General features: G+C 42.9%; 1 protein-coding gene across 2 annotated transcripts in view; it reads left to right on the top strand.

Annotated features, from left to right (window-relative positions):
- Positions 1-18,942, top strand: part of HECTD4 (HECT domain E3 ubiquitin protein ligase 4) — a 269,419-nt gene that overhangs the window by 188,455 nt on the left and 62,022 nt on the right. For both annotated transcript variants that reach the window (XM_077462034.1, XM_077462033.1), the window contains exons 47-57: positions 2,894-3,042; positions 5,150-5,229; positions 5,630-5,793; positions 6,960-7,197; positions 7,624-7,760; positions 8,679-8,805; positions 11,613-11,750; positions 11,848-11,984; positions 12,428-12,588; positions 13,814-13,995; positions 14,332-14,537. In XM_077462034.1, coding sequence (XP_077318160.1) covers positions 2,894-3,042; positions 5,150-5,229; positions 5,630-5,793; positions 6,960-7,197; positions 7,624-7,760; positions 8,679-8,805; positions 11,613-11,750; positions 11,848-11,984; positions 12,428-12,588; positions 13,814-13,995; positions 14,332-14,537 — 1,719 coding nt within the window. The remainder of the gene's footprint in view (positions 1-2,893; positions 3,043-5,149; positions 5,230-5,629; positions 5,794-6,959; positions 7,198-7,623; positions 7,761-8,678; positions 8,806-11,612; positions 11,751-11,847; positions 11,985-12,427; positions 12,589-13,813; positions 13,996-14,331; positions 14,538-18,942) is intronic.

Genomic DNA, 18,942 nt, shown 5'->3' with positions numbered 1-18,942 from the left:
GGTGTGGTTGTTTTTGGAGCACAATTCAAAATACTTGAACAAAAAAAGAGCTGCATGGTTGAGCTGCCAGAAGGAAGCCTTTACTGCGCCAATCAAACAAAAAAGCCAATGAGGCATGTCAAGGTGGTGTTGGGCATATTGTAACCAGGCTTTTTTGTGGAACTTGTACAGTAACAACTTGACCATGCAGCTCTCTTTTGTTCAAGTATCATCGTATTGTGCTCCTTAAAAACAACCACACCATCTTTTTCCAGAGCAGCCTGTATTTCTCCTGAGGTTACCTGTGGGTTTTTCTTTGTATCCGAACAGTTCCTGTGGCAGTTGTGGCTGAAATCTTTCTTGATCTACCTGACTTTGGCTTGGTATCAAGAGATCCCCACATTTTCCACTTAAGTGATTGAACAGTACTGACTGGTATTTACAAGGCTTTGGTTATCTTTTTATATCCTTTTCCATCTTTGCAAAGTTTCATTACCTTGTTGCGCAGGTCGTTTGACTGTTGTTTTCTACCTCCTCATGGCTCAGTGTCTAGCCTGCTTGGTGCATCCATGTGAGAGCTAACACACTCAATGACTATTTATAAACGGACAGTAATTGTGATTTGAAAAGCCACAAATGTGGGAAATTAACCTTTTAATTGCCATTTTAACCTGTGTGTGCCACCTTCTGTGTCTGTACCAAGGCCAAACATTCCAGGATATGTAAACTTTTTATCAGAGCCCTTTGGGTGATTTCTGTTATGATTTAAAAAAAAAATACAAAAAACTATGTGATAATAAATGGCATCATGTGATTGCTTTTCTTAAATAAGTTGTTTGGCATGATCAGTCGTATTTTCAATATTAATGCCAGAATTTCACAATTTATGCCAGGGTATGCAAACGTTTGAGCACAACTGTATATACCATATCTATCGGCGTATAACACGAGGTGGCATATAACACGCACCCCAAGTTTAGGAGGGAATTTTAAGGAACAAAAGCTTACATTTAAATGCCCATCAATGCAGCCTTCTCAGTGTCCATTGCAGCCTTGTCCATCATTGCACCCTTGTCAGTGTCCATCTGCAGCCTATTCAGTTTTCATCTGCAACCTTGTCATTGCAGCCTTGCCCCAGTGCCATTTACAGACTTTAAAAATGGCGCCGCTGAGATACAGCGCCGGATGTGTATCTCGGTGGCTTTCAGCTGCTTTTGCCCGTTCTCGGCAGCTTTCGCCAGCTCGCGCGGGACTGCGAGAGCAGCTGAAAGCCGCGAGAGAGGCTCACAATCAGAGGGTGATCGGCGTATAACACGCACCCACGATTTCCCCCCGATTTTAAAAGGAAAAGAGCGTGTTATACGCCGATAAATACGGTACATTATCGAACCTTGTACAGCAAATGTGTTCACCAAATGTGCCATGCTAAATTACAAGACGTATTTATAACCATGTGTAATTCAGTTAATTCCGTGGTAAAAAAAATGTTTCAGAATGAAAAAAATTATATACAAACCATGTATGAAAAGTTCATACAATAAAATTCCTTTGTCCAAGTCTAAGATCTAAATTCCAATCTTAAGATGACTAAATTTCCACCATGCATACGTGAAGATTCCAACCACCACCAGAGGCACAAGGATGGTTTACCACCTTTTAAAACTGGCCTTTAAATTAGAAAAGGTCATTCGGCTCCCTTTCCTCTTCTTGAGAGCCTGGAATAGCTCAACTCTGGCTGGTCAAATTCGCTTCTTTGACGGCTCCACTCCACAAAGCATATTGGTGGCTATAAAAATGATACAAAAATAGGACAAATAGTGCAACAAAGTCCAACTGACAGCTCAAGGGGGTCCTTTGGTCAGGCTCCCTAAAGAGAAGACTCTCTGCTGGATAAATGTTCCTTAGAGAACCTCCTGGTTCTCCGCCACTACACGTTGCGTCAATTAAGATTTTTCAAGTCTCTCAAAAAGACCTAATTGTTTAACGTGTGGGGCAAGTTAGAGAGAGGCTCTCCAGTGGAATTACTGTCAGAAATTAAAATCTGTCTGGAATATTTATGATAAACAAACATACTTTTGTCCGGTTTTAGGCCTTGGATTGTTTGTTTTATTCTTTTTTCAGTGGGAAAAACTGTCCCGCATCATTTGTCAGGGGGCAAAAAAGTGCTCAATGTCATTGGTCATGGGAAAAAACTGCTCTGTTTTATTGTATAGTGGAAACAAACTGCCCTATGTCATTGGTCAGTGGCAAAAAAAATTCCCTGTGCCATTGATCAGTAGAAGGAAAGATCTTAGGAGGTGGAAAAATCACTCTGGTGTCACTGGAAGTAAAACGCTGGGGATAAAGCAAGCAATAGATGATGTAAAAGAAAATAACCAGATTTCCCCATAAACACAAGATCGACTTCAGTACAACCAACCTACCCATATATTGATCAAATCTCAACCCATCCCTGCTGAACTGTTCGAGATTCAATCCATCTATGGCCGGCTAAAGTAATGTAGAGTTCAGGGGTCAGCAGAAAAGGTTTGGCATGCCACACAATGTATAAAGAGCTGCTGCCATTAATTCTGTTACACAGATTAAAACATACTTTATATCAGGATTAGCCAACCTTTGAGAGGTGGATCTCTACCTCAACAACATGGAGGTCAGTAGTATGTAGGGAAATGTACAAAGGTCAGTAGTTTCTAGGAGAGCTTTGTATTGCAGCCGCCATTTTTCTGTGAGCAATTTCTTCTGACTTTATGGACAAGCTGCATGTATATACATTGAACTTCCATGGAATTGCTGGGATTTTTGTAGACGTACATGTGAGATGATTCATAGATACCATGTTAAACCATGAAGTAGAGTATTATACAATGAAATCTCCATTATCCATGCATTATACTCTTGGTTATGATTTTCTCAGGCTCCATCGTTTTACTGGGAAGTTGAAGTTGTTTCTTATGGAGACGTAGATGATGACACTGGCCCAATAGTGTCATTTGGCTTTGCAACAGAAGCAGAAAAACGAGACGGAGCCTGGACTAACCCTGTTGGTACATGTCTGTTTCACAAGTAAGTGTGACGAAGCCCAAATAACTAAAGAGATCTTAAAATGAGTAATGTATACGGGACACCCACACTTTGGATCTATTTAGTGTTTTGTTAATTAGAGTTAACACAATTAAAAGAAAAAAAATAGCTGCAGTTCACATGTACTCCTGTACATGAATGTGACTTAACTATAGAGAGAAAGGGCCGCAGTCCTAAAACAGTTGTGCGCCCCAACTTAAGTGCTCTGTGCTCTGTGCTCAAAGCTATTCTAGTAAAGTGGTAAACATAAAAAATTAATTTTGATAGTGTTGAAAGAATTATGTACAGTATAATACTGTTAAATATCTATGCAGTCAACAATACAAAATACAAACAAAGTTAGTGACCACTTAATAATATACTGTTTGCATTTTCATATGTTAAAATATCACAATGACATTTTCACAATATACTAAATGTGTCAAGTCCAGCCAAACTTCGATGGCATAATTTCCACTTGGTGGAATGCATGTTGGCTCCAGGCTGAGCTGTGATGGGTTTTTGATTTAGGTGCTGTGCATTCATTCCAGGGGTTAGCTGGGCACCTAAACATTGTGAGTGTGAATATTTTTGGGCGATTTTAAATAAAGATGATGCACGTTGATGTACGAGTCTGTCTCTCCTATGATCATATGTACCTACAATGTGAATTACCTGTGGATGGCCAGTCCTGTGTCCTTTTTTGAGGGTGATCTTACCTAGAGAAAGTGAATCTAGTAGCGCTGATAGACTCACTCACTAAACATGAGGTCAAATAAATCTGGTGAGTGGGCACTTGTAAAAGGACACTCCGGAGCACAAATCAATCTTAAGTTTGGTTAAGAGACATTGGTTCGCAGACAGTAAAGCTGGTCATAGATGATTTTAATCTCGAACAGTTCAGCGGGGACTGGCCAAGATTCAAATCATGTATGGGCAGGCTGATTGTACCCTAGTTGATCCATCGATCAACTTTGGTACAACCAGCATGTTGAATCTTTTATGTGATCATAGCCAGTAATAATCACTGTTTGTTTTCCCAGCAGGGACGGCCCCCACCCCCCCCCCCCCCCCCCTGCTGGGAGAACACAATAGATCTGTGGGGAGGGATTCCCCCCCCCCCCCCCCCCAATCAACACTAAAGCCGGGAACACACAGGCCGATTTTTGGGAGAAATTTTCAAGTTCATAAAAAAAAAAGCTTAGTTTGTACCAGGCTGTGTTGATGGGGAAAATTGCATCATCCATGGCTGGCTTTAGTGTGACAGATTGAACTTAGTCTGTTGACTTTTGGAGAACAATTTTGTAGATTTGACTCATGGGTCATATGGATATATATTAAGGTATGGGGCTTTTATGTGCACTTGATACGTTAGTCTGTTGGAAAAATGTCAGTTATGTTTTAACATATGAAGACTGGAGTGCAAATATTGGGGGGGGGGGGTCACTATTTTATTTTTTCAACACAATTTTTTTTTATTTAGCTTTTTACTTGAACAGTTTAAGCACAGAGCCCTTATAGCTGATGTCAAGGTTTACTTTCACTTTAATTAGTTGGTTTGGGCCAAGCTGGACTATTGGTAAATACAAAGTTTTCTCTGGCCGAGTCGGAGCTTGTGACATCATCAGCCCACCTCTCCGACTCATTTCTAGAATACAAAGTGGTCTTTGGCTGAGTGGTGCTCAGCCCAATGCCATTTTGTTCTGGGTGTGAGATGGTAAGGTCTCATCTCACACCCAGAACACAGTGCTGTATACTGTATGTAGTTGAGGTTAGCCCAGTGGGCACACATGTTGGTGAAGGAGTTGGCCCAACTGAACTATTTAAAGTGAAAGTATACCTGGACATCAGCTTTGAGTTGAGGTGCACAACTGTTGAGGGCGGCGCTTTCTTTGTATAAAATGAATAATAATTAAAACGTAATTTTATTCTGAAGCATCTGACTGTGTGGAAAGCAAGTAGAACTTCTTGGTAAGGAATACCCATTTTTAGTTACCACTATATGTAGATTTACTATTGGGAAGGCTATAGAGGCATGATCAAAGATTAAGGTATAAAGATAAAACCCAGATTTGTTGGTTTTACTTTAAGTTTCCTATGTTTTTGTTAGCAATGGACGAGCTGTACATTACAATGGATCCAGTCTATTGCAGTGGAAGAGTGTGCGTTTAGATGTGGCTCTATTGCCAGGTAAGACTTTTTTTTTTTTTTAACTATCTTATTAACATTTCAAAGCAGAGTGTGATTGGTTATATTTGTGTACAAGGCTTTAAAGATACATACTTCAAACATGAGTACTTCATGTACAGGGGGCTTAGTTCATGTTATTTGTACTTTTAAAGAAGTGCTTTTTCTTCCTGTAACTTTTCTCTGCTGTGTGGTGTTCTTTCAGATGCCAGTTTAGGCACCCATGAAGCACCAAAACAGCAATATTACAAAATGTATCAAAAACGCATTAAAATTTTGTGTTCCATTTAAATGTGCAGGGTTTTTATCAAATGCTATCTGCCCAATTGTTTAACTTCACCTACCTTATCTGACGCTCCCTCTTCTACTGGCATTGGCATGAGCTGTGATTTGTGCTTTTCAGGTGATGTCGCAGGAATAGGTTGGGAGAGAACAGATGGCACACCGCCACCTCCTGGTCAGCCTGCTAAAGGCAGAGTTTATTTCACCTACTGTGGCCAAAGGCTTGCTCCATTCCTAGAAGATGTGTCTGGAGGAATGTGGCCTGTTGTGCATATTCAGAAAAAGGTAACAATGGCAACAATCTTGTTGTTGTAAAAGAAAGATGATTAAGGTCTGTTTGTATTGATATTTCTTTCCTATGCTCCATTCTGTCACTCTCCTTTTAGGAATATCATTACAAATAACCATTTTCAGGTGGATTGACTGATGAACCCTGGTATATATTGACATGTTCCAAGGTTCAAATATGCCCTAAACCCTGCAGTAAATGTCAGGATCTGGGGGAGCCTTTCTCTACCCCTTTAAAATTGAGTAACCCTTGAAATAACTTTCCAGTCTCAATGATCTCCTGCTAATAATTATTATATCTACAGCTCACTGATTGTTGGCTTTCTGGTCAGTGGGGGGGATAATGCGCCCTAGGTTTGTGGTCAGTTGAGAAATTTTTCCAGAGAAGCCAAAAAAAATTATTGGTGTCAGTTATTACTTGTGTGAGAGAGAGAATTTGCTCATTGCTTCAGGAACCTCTAGCAACCTTTTGGAGGCAACCCTAAGGCTCCATGGAGCCCTGGTTGAGAGAGGCTGATCTGGGGAATGCACATAAGTTGAAATTTATGACTAAGCTGTCCCAACGCAAGGATGTAAATGTGAAATCTACTTTCCCAGTGGGCAGAGAACAGTCTTTAAAAAGTTCATGTTCTTGTAAAGCAGCCTGTTATTTAAGCTGTGGCTGTTTTCATTTTAAAAATGCTGAAAACTAGCCATTTCTGGGGTAGGAGCTCCATTCCACACCCTGTGATTGACTTCAGCTCTACATTTTTTTGTTTGGGAGGGGAGCTGTCCTTTCCCTCCAATCAGCTCTTAAAGTTTTCCTTGCTGAGCTGTGCAGTGTGTAACTTCAGCTCCCTGCCCTCTGCTTTGTGCAAATCCTTTTCATCTGGGCATTGTAAAAGGCTGTAAAAGACAAATGGCTGCAGATAAACAGGTACGACCTACGTACGAGGATTTGTTTCATCTCTATGTATCATCTAGGGCTAGTCCCTTCACTGTGTATGTGTAAAGGTTTACAACCTCTTTAATGTATACAAACACCAAATAAAATAATAAAACATAAATACTACTAGGAATTTATAAAGAGAGACTTTAATCCTCTTGCATTTCATTTATCAGAAAACTTAATTGTTCCTTTCTTTAACCAGAATGTACTGACTACTTTTACTTTATTTTTACAGAACACAAAAATACGGGCTAACTTTGGATCACGTCAGTTTGCTTTTGCTGAGGGCCAGGCTCATCGAAATGCTGCAGATTTGTGCATAGACTTGGCTGAAGAGATAAGCGCAAACTTTGAAGCACTACCTTTTGCCATGGCCTCCGACAGTGACAATGATGCTGGAACAAGCATAGCATCAGACCCTGGAAGTCACGGTCCTCCCTGCCGCGTTGCTGCAGCAGCCACTGTCTTACAGCGTAAGTATTCTTGTTTAATAGGTACTAGAAGTACATATGTTATTGTGATAGTAAAAAGAGCCAGCTACACTGAAATCCTTGAGTCATTTATTTGTACATCAGAGTGACAGTAAAACAATAGTTCTGACTTGTTTCGGCAATAGCCTTAGTTGTAGCTATTTCCGAAACACGTCCGCGCTATTGTTTTACTGTCACTCGGATATACCGATAAACAACACTTTAAGGATTTCAGTGTTGCCGGCTCTTCTTATTTATTACATTGGAGTGTGATGGGACATATCGAGCATAGGCACCTGTGAGTGGATCTAGTGTCTGGATTGGGTTCTCCCTGCAGAGAGCTCTGTTACCTTTCTCTCTTCCACATATGTTATTGTGTTACAGTCTTTTTATCCATCACATACTGAGCCATATGTTTTCCTTTTCCAGAGTATGACAGCGATGCCTCCTGTCGCTATAAGGTGGAGCTGAGCTATGAAAACTTTATTACATCTGGTCCTGATCCACATCCTCCCCCAATTGCAGATGATGAGAGCGATGACGAGGATGATGATGATATGCCACGGGTCAGATATTTCTCAAACAATTTTAAGAGCACTTATCCTTTTGTCTATTTAGGACAAGTGACTGGTTCTCTTTAAAGGACAATCCCTCCTCTGATAATTACTATATCTGTTCTCCTTTACTGCTCTATTGCTTCTTTAGAGACATCAGGCTTCATCTGGTACTGATACATCCTAGTATGAGAGAGCGTGTGATCTCTTCTTCTTCCTTCCTGGTTGCAGTGCTGGGATTTAAATGATGAGACATTTTATTAGGATGTCATCTTACACAGATCATACAGAGTTTGGGCTCCTGGCAGAGGAACAGAGCAGTAGGGGGAAGAATGAAATCTTTGGTTGAGAGGTTATTCTTTTAATATAAGCTGGCACTTTGCCCTGAATGGTCAAAGTAAAATAATCTCCTGATTTTTTTTTTTTGTTTGTTTTTTGAAAGAACAATCCATAGAGAAACTGACTTAAACTAAAAGCAATTATATGATCTCCCCCCCCCCCCCCCCCCCCCGATCTGCTTGCCTCTCATTCTAAAAATGTTTGTTGCCCGTCTGTCATGCCAATCCAGTGCCTTCAGTACTTTGAGGCACTTACCATGTATGCAGACTGCAAACCAGGAGTGTTCTGGTCTTCATACTTGTTCTAGATCACTGGCTTAGAAAATAATAAACTCTAATAAATCTTTTTATAAGCAATAAGTGTCCAAATGTGATGAGATGTAGAAATTTGCTTCTTGAAATAACAATCACCACTGTGTTTATCACTTCATGGATAAGCATGGTATTGGTTGTGATTGAAAACATCAGTATTCCCAGTACAAGAGGGCTACTTCTTTCCATGGTCAACTTTAAACATGGTGTGTCAGGGAAAAGGAGCTGGGCATATCATAATGCTTTTGAATTTATCCTGGATTCATCTTGTATTTTATAGGAGGACCACTATGCCTTGCTAGTGAAAGCATGGGAGACCAAAGTATTTCCCACCATTCGGAGACGGTTCCGTAATGAAGCTGAAAGAAAGTCGGGCCTGGACCAGATTAAAGGAGCTTTACAGCTTGGTATGGATTGGTCAACCAGACACACGTTTCTTTTCTTGACTGTGTTTTTATATTTGGGATTGAAAGTTGCATTAAAAGAGTAAACCTACGATAATATATGTAGGTACATTTACTAAAAGCCTTGGTAAGGAAATTAAATAGGCTGTTATTTATGGATCTAGAAATAATTGCCTGGCTGTTACGCTGATCCAGTGGTGTCAGTGCCTGCTTAGTTACAGACCTATATGCAACAAGGATGTCAGATGAGACCACCTACACTGCATGCTTGTTCCAAGTCAGTGACAGCCAGTTAACTAGGCAGAAGAACGTCACCAGCACACCGTGGCTCTACAATGTGGGTCCAAAGCTTTATTTAGAAATCACATTGTTACAATAAGAACGTTTCAGAGCCTCGCAGGACCCTTTCTTCAGTCACGTGACAGGACATAAACCTGAGCGCCATGAAATGTAAAAATTCCCCCTTTGCGGGGGTGTGCCTGTACACACAATCAGAATTGCACAAGAAAAATACCGCTTTCTATTCGATTGTATGATAATGTGATTATTCGTTCAAAATTATCCGATGGGACAAGCACGAAAAATGTTCTTGTATGATACCAGATCGGACGATTTTCGTTTAATCAGTACAGTTGTCGTTCTAAAATACAATGCATGACATCGCTTCCAAATTTTTATTCTGTTGTACGAGAATTTTCGTAACTTCAGTAACCTCTTCATTTTCAATATGAGACTAGCATGCAACAAAGAACATTCGTCCGATAATCTCCTTGTGTGTGGCATTAGGTTAACTGCACATTTAAGTCTAGAGGCATTTAAAAGTAGATTTACTCAGCAACTTTGTATTTTTCCCCATACTCTGGTGATCTAGGGTCCTGACATCACCAAAGGCGATGCACAGGATCCACAGCCCTACATTGGACAAGAAGGCACTGAAGGACAGTCCACCGCTGGAACATAGGGGTTCGCCGCCTGAAAAGGAAGCCGATGATTTTTACGTAAAAGTGCTTTTTACATCCCCTAAACGTAAATGAGCAGCCCGACTGCATGGGAAATTTTTCATGTTTTCCAGAGTTCGGCTTTAACACTATATAGACAAACTAAATGAATATAGATGATTGGTTTATAGATGTGATAAAACCATACTAAGTATTGTCTGATTTCTTACAACCTCGGGCTTGTAAAGTGCCATAGTGCCCATCCATTAATCACAGGCTAATAAAGGTTTGTACAATGTTGTACTATTTTCTTTCTGAAAATGCTAGTTTAGTGGCTATCAAGTTGACCTTCTTGCATCAATATATTATCACTGACTTGGGGGGGCAGATAATGGCTTCTGCCTTTACTAATCTTCACACTTATTATGAGTAAACAGGGAAATAATGTCATATATAATTAGCTGTCAATCTTCCGAAAGTGCACTCCGCTCCTAATTTCCTGTTGTAAGCTCGCAGCACAGTGCCTTTGTTGAAATCATCCAGAAAAATGGTGTCTGCACTAGCCAGTTGGTTTTTACTAAACTTCAGAATCCCTCCACTGCTGCTCATCTTCACAACATGGAGGTGTTCTGTAATCTAAGATAACAATTGGAGGGGTTGATTAGACTGCTTAAGATAACATAAGCAGAAGGCACAGTGTATCTAAACCCTAACCTTAGCATAAGCTAAAACAAAGTCATTCTACCAGTGAGATTAGTGCTTAACCACTTCCCACCCGGCCAATGCACATATACGGCCGGGTGGGAGCCGTCTACTTCTGATAGGACATTCAGGAACGTCCTTCAGAAGGAGCGGGATCGCGCGTGTGTGATCCCGATGTGCTTGTGTCACCCGGACACGGCACATCTCAGATCGGCAGGAGGGTTCTGTGATTGGCCCTCCTGATCACATGACGGCCGTGTCCAATCACGGCCATCATGTGATGTAAACAAACAGCCGGTTGCTAGGCAATCGGCTCCTCCTCTCCTCACACAGAAGTCATCGCTGAGGAGAGCAGAGCAGATCGCTGCAGCCGGCTGATGGTCAGTGAGTATGAGCTGTTTTTTACAGCTTTTTACTCACTGATCATCAGTCTAGTGTAAACAAACAACACACCACACAGTATAAAGACAGTCCCCACATATGTCCCCAAAACACACATGTCCTCAAATAATAAAAACGCATGTCCCTAATAATCAAAACATGTCCCCCACATATGTCCCACTAAAATCACATGTCCCAATGATTATCTGCACACATATGCACGTGATCACCTGCACACATATGTACATGATCATTTGCGTACATATGTCCCTGATCACACAAACCAATTATTATACACTTAACTGAATTTTTTTTACCAAAAACATGTAGCAGAATACATTTTGGCTTAAATTTATGACAAAATTTGATTTTATTGGATTTCTTTTAAAATAGAAAAAAAAAAAATATTGTTTCCAAATTTCCGCTTTTTTTGCGCTTATATCGCAAAAAAAAAAAAAAATAGAGTCGTGAATAAATACCACCAAAATAAAGCTCTATTTGTGCGAACAAAATGATAAAAATTTCATTTGGGTACAGTGTAGCATGACCGCGCAATTGTCACTGAAAGCGCTAGAGCGATGAAAGCTGAAAATTGGGCTGGGAAGGAAGGGGGCGAAAGTGCCCTGTATTGAAGTGGTTAAAAACACTCAGGATGGTGTGAAACATGCTTGCTTAGCCTAACCAGACCACAACAAATACTTTTAATTGCTAGTGAATTGTAAAACTAGGCTAATAGTTTTTTCGTGGCCTCTGAAAAAAAAAAAAGCTTGGTGTTCATTTGCATTACAGGAATGGTGGATATAGCAAGGCAGACAGTAGAATTTCTGTATGAAGAGAATGGAGGTATCCCCAGGGATCTTTACCTTCCCACCATTGAAGATATTAAAGATGAAGCAAATAAATTCACCATTGACAAAGTTCGCAAAGGTATGGAATTCACAAGAAAAATATTCGTCGGCTTCTCTGAGATCTTCCAGTGTTCTTGAAGATTTTCCATAATCATCTGTGATTGTTATGTGTCTAGGTATTACTGTGGTCATTCGGTCTCCTGATAGTAATAATGTTGCAAGCACTGGTGTGGGAACAGCTTTACCAAAATTTGCAATCAGGGGTATGCTGAAGACATTTTCCTTGCATGGGATGGTCCTGGATGTTGATTCGGTGAGTCGTTTTACAAGATGCCTAGAGCTGTTTCTGATTAGCCCATAGAAAAGTTTGTACAATTTAAATGGCAGTGAATATATGTTGTATGTCAATTTTACTGTTGTAGTTATGTTTAATAGTATGTTCCTGTAATAAAAACTTACCTGTCCTTATAGAAAAAATTGCGTAGTTGACTAGAATTTGCTAACATGCTCTTGCAATCATCCTACTGTTTTACTGCTTACTAGCTGACCCCAATTGTAAATGTGCTGGACTTGCAACATTACTGGTTGTATGCTTGTCTTGATTCAATGAATCAGTTGAGAATGTGCCAGTAAGGGAACTACTTGAAAGCAAAAAATGGCCAACAGTGGCAATCCTCATATTTAACTTTTAATGTGTGTCTTTTTTTTTTTTTTTACGTATTTTCATTAATTGCTGTTGCTTCATGTGTTCTTCAGGTTAATGAGTTAGTACAAGTAGAGACATATCTGCGAAGTGAAGGAGTCCTGGTGAGGTATTGGTATCCCATAGACATGCTGGAGAGGCCGCCTGTGGGGTACAGAAGAATGGCTACTAACGGCTTAGTGACTTTGGACAGCACAAACATCCAAATTCACAGGTAACCCAGCCGTGTGCTAGCACAACAGAATCTGTAAGTGGCAGGATAATAAGATGGCTGGTTTCCTACATTGAAATCTGTACTAATGACTAGACTTATCTAGCTGTTGAAGTCATAGTAAACCACAGCCTGGTTGTGGTTGATATGCCACGTACATAGGACCGGACTTTCCGGCAGACTAGGTCCGACGGAATCAGTCCGTCGGACATTCCGATCATGTTTGGGCTAATTTTAACGTTTTTCATTTAAAAAAATCAGACGGACCTAGAAATAGAACGTTTCAAATCTGTCCAACTGACTCAATTCCAATCGGGAAATCCGTTTGTCTGTATGCTGGTCCCACGGACCAAATACAACGCAATGGAAGCTACTGAACTTCCTTTTTTAGTCTCGTCTCACTCCATTACATTCAAAACGAACAGACTTTCGGATGAACTTAGTCATTCGGAAGACCGTCTGACCTAGTCTGCCGGAAAGTTTGGTAGTGTGTACGCAGCATTAGTCTTGCAGCGCCTCAAAAACTAGAGGGATGGGGTTTGCCTACCCCTGTAATAGAGAGGGTAGTTAAAGCTCCACCGAAAAAGGGGAGCTCCACGTGTTTGCTTCCTCCCCCCTCCAGTACCACATTTGGCACCCATGGGGGGGTGGGGGAAGGGGTAACTGTCCCCACTTCAGGGAGATTTGGCTGCGACAAGATCCTCTGGAAATTCAGCCTCCTTCCATACCCCCCCCCCCCCATGCTGGGCCAGTTAGATAGCACTTTGCGCAGTAGGGAACCTTGCCATGACTTGCCATCGGCTGGGGTGCCAACATCGCTGGATTCTGGGACAGGTATGTGTCTTAATATTAAAAGTCAGCAGCTACAGTATTTGCTGGAGCTCCGCTTCAAAGCTTCTGTTTTATTCAGCTGTCTGTGTCCTGTTGGGAAGATTTCCCTTCACTTCCTGCCCCACAGACACAAAAGGAAGCACCAGGAAATCTTTCTGAAGTGAAGGGAAATACCCCCTTAGGCAGTTGTCACTGGAACAGTTTTCCCTATTGGACAATTTTCCCAGCATGTGTAGAGATGTGTGTTTTTCTGCACCTGTCTCTGCAAGAGCAAAAAGCCAACAGTCACCTTCTCAAACTAGGCCTCGGAAATCAATGAAAACATGCAACATCAAAATGTAAAATCATCCCGATTTTTCAGTAGATAGTAATGGGTGCATTTCTTTCTTCTTTCCAGGGAACTACTAAGATGTGAATCAGCCTTGGCTAGACTCTACTGTCGTGTCGCTTTACTCAACATCTTTGCACCAAAATCCCCACACACTTTTACGCGCTTGTTCCACATTCCTGCCATCCGAGACATCACACTGGAACACCTACAATTACTGTCAAATCAGCTTCTGACTCCACCTCTTCCTGGTAACTTTATGCTTATCTGCACCGATTCTAGAGGTTATCTTTCCTAAATATGAAACTAAATTAACAGCTATATATGCATTATGGACACCTCTCCTGTATAGCTGAGACACTCTTCTCCACACTATATCTATGACTACTACCCTCCCTCAAGTAAAAAAAAAAAAAAATCCTGATAAACACCCTTTAGTATTCTAGTTGACACTCTCCACTCTCCATTATTCTCTCCACTTGATTCTGACATTTTTGTGACAGTGTGAAAATGTGTAGGAGAGCATGCTGTAAACCTGGTTTCCTTTTCAGTTTTCATACATTAAATCCTATTTGTTTGTATTCTAGATGGGACTATCAGCTCGTCGTCTATACTTATAGCTCAGTCTTTACAACACTGCATCCATTCCCAGAATTGCTCCACCACGGATCTCTTTTACCAGGGAAATGCTCAGTCAATTCGGGAATGGCTTTGTGTTGCCATAACCAGAGCCCTGCATCAGGGGGAAGATAGTCTTTTGGACCTCACCAAGCAGATCTGTTCTTTCCTACAGGTATGGAGTTACATTACTAGAATATGTTACATCAATAATTACGTACAATTTACAGGTAGACTTATAGGATTTACATAATAGGTAAATTATTTTATTTCTGAAAGCTATTTCCATGCAAATCTAACCATAATGCTTTTTACATTGATTTTTTTTTTTTTTTTTTTTTTAGGTAAAGCTTACTTTTTTATATAGCTGGCATTTAATAATTGGCGCAATAAAAATTAACAACCAATCAAAAGCTGGCTTTCTTTTTAATTGAGGGACCCATAATTCAGTGGCTTTCAGTTTATACTGCTGCCTACAGGAGAACTGGACGATGGCAGAAAAAATATTGTGGCCCGGGATAACCCCTTTCCTACTCCCAGCATGCCTATGTTTTTCACTAGTGTTGTAGAAGAATAAATGTCTTTTCTCTGTTCTGTGGATTATAGTCGAAACATTTTTTGCTAGCTACTGTTTTTTTCTTCAAGATTTATGCTACATCACTGCTAAGCTGGTCTCTCTACACCGCTATCTGGATCATCTTTTCCTAAACCTAACTTTAGAGTGCCATACTTTGACCCCGCTGGACTGGACATGCAAAGAAAGCCTGGAGAGTGACCTTTAGGCACTAGGCTCTCCATTGTGGTGCTTTTCATTCCAAAGTATACTGTGTTAATCATGGAGTCCTCTCCAGGTCCAGAGCCATGACAATGCCCCAGATTTGAGACAGATTTTAAAATGATCATAGAAGTAAGCTGCACAAGGCCGTGCAATAGGAGCTAGGTGCTCACTAGGTCCATTAGGTAGCATTTACAGTTCCACTTATTGGGTAGGTGAAGTGTAGCACCTGTGCTCTACACTCTTTTCTTTTTTCCCACTAATTCTCTGAGAAAGCCCTTTGGCTGTTCCTGAGTGCGAGTGACATGTAGAATCCTTGGTTCTTCTCGCTTGACTCCTCTGCTACACAGCAGATGGGTTTGTATGACCTGGGGTGTCAGTCTCGCTATACTGGATGTGTCAAACTCACACTATACTAACAGTTCAAATTCTACCTGCAAACGTGCCCCCTAACGTAAAAAGCACAGATGGCCTGGAATTTTGCCAGAATAAAAAAAAAACACATTTATACTTACCTATGTGGATGCAGCATCGGATTGCTGCATCTGTCCCCTGCTTACTCTGCAATGAGAACTTAGCGATCTACCACCACTGATCACTCAGTTGTCATCCTCCGCTCTGAGCCGAGACTGTCAGTCACTGGCTCTCTGCTCCCCTCCAATGCTCCCTGGAGCACTGGGCTGTAGAGGGGACAGGAAGGTCTGGCTCAGGCTCTCTGATGATCACTGAAAGGCTGATCCAGGTGCCGGTCCGGGCATCTGGGTGGATCCTGACCATATATTAGAGATCTTTCCCTAGCCTGGACTGGCTGAGTGACGTTAGCCCACGGTCGGCTGAAAACGGGTCACAGAAGTGTAGAACAAGCTGCACTCTTGTGATTCATAGGAGGTTCTGTCTGCACAGTGTCCCTTTAAAATGTAACTAAAGGCAGAACATTTTTTCTTAGTTTTGGATACAGTAGAGAGGGATTAAAACACTGTCAGTGACTCCATTAGGGAGGATCACCCTCTTTATTTGTATAGTTGTCAAAAGTGAAAGTAAAAGAAAATCCCAAATGTTGGGTTGACATCAGAAAAGTAATAAAGTGAAAATATTTCAATGAGGACACAAGTTCTGGTGACACCTTTTTGGGGGTATTTTATCTCACTACCTCTTTTGGCTATGCAGCAAGAAGTGAAGCTAAAATCTCTTCTTTAGGACAAAGATGGCAAAAAAGCTGTCAGGAGTTATGACCTTCCCTTACTCTATCGAAGATGACAATAGTTTTTGCCTGGTTGAACTTGAAGTTCCTAAGGGATGAACTTGAACAGTAGTCATTCTGCACCACTTTAAAACTCAAGAATCAGCCTGTAGCTTCTACCAGTGCTGTATTCAGTCTTTAGGTCGCCTTAAACTGCCAAGACTTTTCTGTTTTTTGCTGTCCTCCTTTAGGGTCCGTTCACACAGTACAGGGGCAACTCAGATCAGACTTCAGGTTGCCCCTAGTCGCCTCAGGTCGGACAACATTTAAAAATCAATGTAAGTGAATGAGAGCCGTCTTAATGCACACTACTAAAGTCACTCCGACTTTAGAAAAGGTTCCTGTACTACTTGAATCCGACTTGTAGGCGACGGGCACCCATTGATTTCAATGGAAGTCGCCTCCAAGTCGGATCTCCGTCTATACGGAGGCGCCTCTGACAGAATTATAAGCTCTCAAGAGGGAACTCCACGGCAAATTTATGAAAAAAAATTGGCGTGGGTTCCCCCTCCGAGAGCATACCAGGCCCTTAGGTCTGGTATGGATATTAAGGGGAACCCCCCCTACGCCAAAAAACGGCGTGGGGTCCCCCCCAGATCCATGCCAGACCCTTATCCGAGCACGCTAGCCGGCCAGGAAAGGGGGTGGGGACGAGCATCCGCCCCCCCCTTCTGAGCCATACCAGGCCGCGTGCCCTCAACATGGGATGCCTTGGGGAAGGGGGGCCGCGCAGCCCCCCCACCCCAAAGCACCTTGTCGCCATGTTGATGAGGACAAGGGCCTCTTCCCGACAACCCTGGCCGTTGGTTGTCGGGGTCTGTGGGTGGGGGGCTTATCGAAATCCGGGAGCCCCCTTTAATAAGGGGGCCCCCGGATCCCGGCCCCCCACCCTATGTGAATGAGTATGGGGTACAATGTACCCCTACCCATTCACCTGTGAAAAAAATGTTAAAAAAAAACACTACACAGGGTTAAAATAGTTTATTGCACAGCTCCGGGGGTCTTCTCGCCGGACTCCTCCGCTATCTTCTGCTAGCTCTTTTGCTAGCGGAGGAGCCCGGCTTTCTTCTTCTTCGTCGCCGCCCTCTTCTTCCGACTTCGGGGGTCTTGTTCTTCTTGCCGGGCCACCGCTTCTTCTTTCAGCTATTTTACTCGTGGTGGCCCGGTCTTCTGTCGCCGCCGCCTTCCGTTCTTCTTCTTCTTCTTCTGGAGATGTTGACTCGATACTCTCTCCGGCCGCAATGCCAGGGACGCGGTGCGCGGCGACTTATATAGGGACAAGGGGCGGGGTCGCCGGTTGTCACATGGTGACCCCGCCCCCTTACGATGTCAGTCTCAGCATCCTCTGGGACTGTGACATTGTGACACCATGTGACATCAACTGGCGAACCCCGCCCCTTGTCCCTATATAAGTCGCCGCGCACCGCGTCCCTGGCATTGCGGCCGGAGAGAGCATCGAGTCAACATCTCCAGGAGAAGAAGAAGAACGGAAGGCGGCGACGACGGCGGCGACAGAAGACCGGGCCACCGCTAGTAAAAGAGCTGAAAGAAGAAGCGGTGGCCCGGCAAGAAGAACCGAAGAGGGGGACAAGACCCCCGAAGTTGGAAGAAGAGGGCGACGAAGAAGAAAGCCAGGCTCCTCCGCTAGCAAAAGAGCTAGCAGAAGATAGCGGAGGAGTCCGGCGAGAAGACCCCCGGAGCTGTGCAATAAACTATTTTAACCCTGTGTTGTGTTTTGTTTTTTTTACATTTTTTTCACAGGTGAATGGGTAGGGGTACGTTGTACCCCATACTCATTCACATAGGGTGGGGGGCCGGGATCCGGGGGCCCCCTTATTAAAGGGGGCTCCCGGATTCCGATAAGCCCCCTGCCCGCAGACCCTGACAACCAACAGCCAGGGTTGTCGGGAAGAGGCCCTTGTCCTCATTAACATGGGGACAAGGTGCTTTGGGGTGGGGGGGGCACGCGGCCCCATGTTGAGGGCACGCGGCCTGGTAAGGCTCAGGAGGGGGGGGGCGCACGCTCGTCCCCACCCCCTTTCCTGGCCGGCCGGGAAGCGCACTCTGATAAGGGTCTGGTATGGATCTGGAGGGGAACCCCGCCGTTTTTCCTGTGTTGGGCGTTCCCCTTAATATCCATACCAGACCTAAGGGCCTGGTATGCTCTCGGAGGGGGAACCCACGCTAATTCAATTTGGCATGGAGTTCCCTCTTGAGAGTTCATTCTCTGATTGGCCGCAGCAAAAGTCGCCTGGCCTGGGGCGACTTAGTCATGTTGTAAGTCGCCCCAAGTCGTGTTCAGGTCATGTCCAAGTTGACTCCAAAAGTCGTGTTGAAAGTCGTGTTGCCCCTGTGTGAACGGACCCTAATGGGGGCTGCAGGAACCCTAATGAGCTCTTTGTCCCTCCCTAGTGCCTGTCAGCCTTGTGTCCTTTGGAGTAGGACTGTAGAAGTATACAGCTGTCTTTAGGGATCCCATAGACAAGTGATTGGCGCCTGCAGTGCAAACTTGTACTTATTTTGTCGAATGTTAGCTGACAGGACTAAGAGCCTTAGAAGGGATCT

This window comes from Lithobates pipiens, unplaced genomic scaffold, assembly GCF_037356315.1.
Source record: "Lithobates pipiens isolate NorthernLeopardFrog02 unplaced genomic scaffold, aLitPip1_a1.2 Scaffold_3, whole genome shotgun sequence".
In the NCBI taxonomy this organism is placed as follows: Eukaryota; Metazoa; Chordata; class Amphibia; order Anura; family Ranidae; genus Lithobates; species Lithobates pipiens.
This window is presented reverse-complemented; position numbering and strand designations above follow the sequence as displayed.